General features: G+C 42.0%; 1 protein-coding gene across 1 annotated transcript in view; it reads right to left on the bottom strand.

Moving 5' to 3' along the window:
• Nucleotides 1–562: 562 nt before the first annotated feature.
• Nucleotides 563–5,282, bottom strand: part of Wee1 (Wee1 kinase) — a 5,734-nt gene continuing 1,014 nt past the window's right edge. The window contains exons 1-5 of the mRNA XM_027351699.2: nucleotides 4,275–5,282; nucleotides 2,953–3,222; nucleotides 2,609–2,833; nucleotides 2,194–2,351; nucleotides 563–2,071 (exon numbers count right to left, since the gene is read on the bottom strand). The exon at nucleotides 4,275–5,282 is cut by the window's right edge and continues 1,014 nt beyond it. Of these exons, the coding sequence (XP_027207500.2) occupies nucleotides 1,467–2,071; nucleotides 2,194–2,351; nucleotides 2,609–2,833; nucleotides 2,953–3,222; nucleotides 4,275–4,840 (1,824 nt within the window). The 5' untranslated portion in view covers nucleotides 4,841–5,282 and the 3' untranslated portion in view covers nucleotides 563–1,466. The remainder of the gene's footprint in view (nucleotides 2,072–2,193; nucleotides 2,352–2,608; nucleotides 2,834–2,952; nucleotides 3,223–4,274) is intronic.

Raw genomic sequence — 5,282 nt, forward strand, 5'->3', positions numbered from 1 at the left:
GTAAGACAGACCTTGAGGGGGTAATTGCCCTCCCCCCCCCCCTTAATGACGCCCCTGTTGGACACATCCATCTATTTTAAACGGTAAGTGGTGCTTATTGTGGCAAGTTTTCCTATGCAGATATTTTTGTTTTTGACACACTTTCCGGAAAAAGGCTTCCTATATAAGTCGTATATACATTTTTAATAAGTTTATGCTCATCTGTACGTGGTGTGTATATTTTTTTTTTGCATTCTGTCAAGCTGTTCAAATTTTTTCTATGTATACACGAAGCAAATGATTTATTTTCACATCTTGTATCTCAAATTTATCTGTATACATGGGCTACGTTCATAATCTCTTTTTTAAGAATGGAAGTTTGCTTTGTTATATCCCAATTGTGGTAGCAATAATAATAGATGTAGTAGTAATAATGGTATATGTAATGTGTTTTTCCTGATTTCACTTGTAAACAATAAATATAATTTTGGTAGTTTAGTGCAAATAATACAGTAATAATGGTATATGTTTTACCCTGATTTCACAATAAATATCATTTTGGGGGTTTAGTGCAAACAAGTAATACATTCATATAAAATTTATTTATACAAAACAGTACAGAGAAGGCAAGAAATCACAGTACACGGAATGTCTTATCAGAAGACAGCCTGAAAAACCTGATGGAGGAAACTATTTGTGACATACATGGCCTACTAGTCAAACAAAAAATGTAATTATGTTCAGTAAAAGAACTCCATATTATACATACATACTGATATGTAATGAAAACAAATTTCCATAAAACATTTGTGCTTAATAAAAAAATTAGCAATCTTTCACAGTAATAAAAGGATAAACTAGATAATATTGGGAAGGGTATAACTACTATCACAATATTAAGGCACGAGATTGGATGATTGTTACAATGCATAATAGATGTAATAATATACAGTGAACAAAGTAGGAGTACAAGCACCCCCTCACAGTAACATTGAATTATCAAAAGTCCAATAAACAAAAAGCAGAGGCATCCTACTAAAATTGGTAATCTCACATTCCGGAAGCCAATCCATAAGACCCCAATATCACTGCTCTATTATTGGGTTGGTGCGTCTGGTTTCTGAATGACTGATGGGCACATCTTTTTTTCAAAACTAAGAAAGGCATGAGATACTCACGCACAGAGACTAGATCCACTTCTTTTAGAGTCTAACTCCCATTACCCTTTTCACTCGAGAGCAGAATCATGCAAACTTTTTATGTACAAATTATGTATGAAAACCAATTATTCTACAGAATTTTCTCACTAAAAAAACTCACCAGTTTATAAACTCTTTTTGACACCAAGAATGAGCATAGAATCTATCTTTGTCATGCATGTAAAATGACTACAATATAATAATACGGACTGACTAATTCACAGACTAACGAGTTTGGACAAATTAAATTAGAATCTTGCAATACAATTTCCTAAAATATTCTATAATTTAGAAATTACTTGTACTCACACTTCTGTTCACTTTTTTGCCTATTAATCGTGAATTTCTAGTGGTAGGTCCTGCTCTTGGCGCAGGTAAAGAAGGAACACCTACAGTCGCAACGCCTGCTAGGACACCTGAGGCCACTGCCGCTAAATTGGAAGCTACATTAGGAGATAAACTTTGGAGGCAGTTTGCTGCTTCCTTCAACTGACGAGAGAGAATTTCATTCTTTAATCTTTCCGCATTTAGTTCCCTTCTGAGCTCCGCCCTGGATTTGTTCGTTGGGGGGCAGAAGGAATTGTGGTGTACCAACTGTGCAGCTGAGGGGCGAGCTGCAGGGTCAGTCTGGACCATCTGTTTCAGTAGCAACTGAAGCTCCATGGAGTATCCTGGCAAAGGCTGCAGTTCTCCATTGCGGATGGCATGCCACTCGTCGCCATTCAAGGGTAGTGGCTGGCCTCTTGCAGCTTCGTACAACGTTAAACCTAGGGCGAAGATGTCTGCTTTCGGTAACTGTGAGAAGTCTTCCTGTAGTATTTCCCGGGGAAGATATCTGCAGTCACCCTCCTCAACTTCTGGATTTACAACCGACGTGACGTGACCAAGATCACCTAAAAGAAGAGGAACAAGTAAAACATTAGTGGCTGGAGTAAAAATGACGGAAAGCACACATCTACAACACAATTTTAGCATTCATTCCATTAACAAAACTCAGTTAAGTGCAAACACTTACCAATTTTATATGTGACTTCCTCTTCCTCTTCTACTTGCTCCTCTTCAAAGCCATCATCTGCAGACTCCTCACCCTGTAGATTCACCTTCTGCTCTCTAGACACGAATATATTGGCTGGCTTGATGTCCATGTGGACCAGTTGTAACGAGTGGATATACCTGGAAGAAAACAAAAACATTAATATACAGATTCATCAAAATAATAGATAAACAACTATAAATGGGATACGGGTACAGTACAAAACTAATATAATAAAAAGTATATAATCTACAATTCTGAATGAGTGAAAATTACATACGAAACTGCACGATTTTAATATTGAACTCATTGCAACAAGAATGCATGTGAAAACATTAATTAAAATCAGTAAGGCAATATTTTCCCTAGCATTAAGGGTAATCATGTAGAAACTTACTTTAAACCTTTTGCTGAATGGAGGAGGACCTGCTTTAGCGTGTGTTCACTGATTTTTCTGCCTGTTCTTCTGTTGCTATCGATAATATCTGCTAGGGATCCACCGTTACAATATTCGTTTTGGATGATCATGTGATCGTTCTCCGCCCAAGCAGAGTAATACCGGACAACATGGGGGTGTCTGCCTAAAACAGCATGTGCATATACTTCGTTTAGGGCTATTCTCCTGTAACAAAAGATAAGAAAACATTAACACCCATTCAAACATCAAAATCCTTATTCACATTATTATTCAAATCAATATCATGATTTACAGTAATACATAAAAAAATAAGGAATACCTACCCATTAACTGAACCTGCTACTGGTTTTAAGGACTTCTTGATCGCGTACACACAGCCATCCAGCCGATGTCTGCATTTGTATACACTGCCGAACTCTCCCTGCCCGATGAGAGACAATTCCAAGAATTCGTGGTTGTATCTGGAGACATTGGCTTCGTGGATGGCTAGTCTTTTGGTCGGTCGTCCGGTCTCGTCTTCGCACTCGTCACAGGAGTCGTTGCAACAACAGTCGTCCATGCTCATATCCATGGTCGTTTGGAAGCTTGTGTCACTGCAAGGGAGAAGAGAGGACGTTAGTGGCAATGCAATGAGGGTTAATATTATGCATATTGGGTATGTTGTTATACAATATGCTGCGTGCATTGCATACAAATATATAGATAATATAAATAAATACATGTTATTAATTATGGATGTGTATATATACTATGCTTTTTGAAATATCCCCTAACCCATGAAAATATTTAAACATCTAAATATTCACCTCATACTCGTTGCCATTAATTTTAAAAGAATACTACTTAAATGTTGAAATTAATAATAATAATAATAATAATAATAATAATAATAATAATAATGATAAAAAAATAATAATAAAAAAATAATAAAAAAATAATAATAATGATAAAAAAAATAATAAAATACCCAGCGCAACAGAAGCGGAAGCCACTAAAATAAAAAATAAAACCTTCAACCAAAACAAATCCCCGGCACCGCCATCACCAGCATCCCCCCTCCTTAATTACGGCCCGAGAGCAAGGGAATCGGCGTGAATCCCTGAGCGAAATCCCGTCTGGTGCGGTTTAAACCTCCCCGAGCCCCCGATACTGGTCAAATCTGGCGCGCGTAGCAACAGGCCGTTTGCCCGTGCCCCCGCTGCCCTTCCTCGACCCCCGCCCACTTTCTTTTCTCGTAAACAATCAATTCCGACCAGCTACAATGTATAACTTTAAAAATGATATTAAAAATATTTATTTCTATGTAGAATAATGTGTTTTGGGGTCGTAATTATGCATTAAATGAGAGGGGGGAGCGAAGGCGGAGATTTGGCAACGCAGCGCACGAGCGTGGCATGTCTCCCCGTCTGCTTCAAAATACACAAACTCTGCCCCTGTTTTTATTTTCCCTCTGCGGTATTATTCGGGTGTATCGGGCGATTCTACTTTAGTTTCTATTGGATGTTGTTTAGATTGATCGTTCGGGTCGTTGGCTAATGGGGGCGATTAGGTTTTAAATGTGGGTTTTTGGGGCGAATATTTAAATTTTTAAAAAGCTTTCTCAACGTGTCCCTCTGCCCGAGAAAAAACCCATTTCGAAACTCACCTCGGCGAGCCGTCGAGCTCCCTCCGCGATCTCGTCCTCTTGCGGGAGGAGAGGAGCATCCCCGTGGGCGTGAAGGGGTTGATGTTGGCCACCTCCATCACCACCGCCTTCGTCTCCTTCTGCGTCTGCGGCGGCGGCGGGGGCGGCGGCGGCGTGGCGGGCACAGTCCAGGCCATGGGTCTGTGTCTGGGTCTGCCCGCGGGGAAGAGCCGCAGCCTGGGGTTGGCCTTGCTGACGGAGGACTCGGCGGCGCTCTTCTGCAGGAGCGTCTTGGGCGTCGCGGGCGAGTCGAAGAGCCGCAGCGCGCGGATCTTCTTGTAGGGAGGCGAGTCTAGCACTTGCTGCGGGCTCTCGTCCTCGGGCTTGCTGTGTGTGTTCACCGGTCTGCACTTTCTGGGGCTGAAGAGGCGCGAGGTGGGAGGGCTCGGGGGCTTGCATGTGGTTAAATCGTCGCTGGAAAACTCGCCGCCATCCTCCACGTCGCAGCCCGAGCTCAGCGTGTGGAACGATGTGTTCACCTCCTCGTCGTCGCAGCTGTCGAAATCCAGCTTCATGGCCACATCCATGTTTATCACTTTAACAAATACCACTGTATGCTCACTAAACTACAGTCACCATGCCACAGAAGCACTAAGAGGTGGAACGCTCACGGAGTCTCTCACAGAACTGCCTATACGTTCGCTCTCGGCCACTTCATCGTCTCGACTCAAAATGGAAGCGGCGAGGCGCAAGGCATTGTGGGAACCGCGCCTCGGCCAATCAGGACGCGCGAGTAATACTACGGCCAATCAGCGCGCCGCTTGCTCTCGTGACGTCACAAGCGCCTGCCCAGACACTCCCGCCAATTCCCAGCTGATCCCGGTCACGTGATTGCCATACATGTGACCACGGGGGATTTTATTTCTTTATTTTCGCGTCTAATTACTTCTAGGGTGAACTGGCTTTTCTAAAAGATCGGCACGAAGCCAACACATTATATCTAGAGTAACTTTTATTTCGAAACACGGG

This window comes from Penaeus vannamei, chromosome 13 (genome assembly GCF_042767895.1).
Source record: "Penaeus vannamei isolate JL-2024 chromosome 13, ASM4276789v1, whole genome shotgun sequence".
Classification (NCBI taxonomy): domain Eukaryota; kingdom Metazoa; phylum Arthropoda; class Malacostraca; order Decapoda; family Penaeidae; genus Penaeus; species Penaeus vannamei.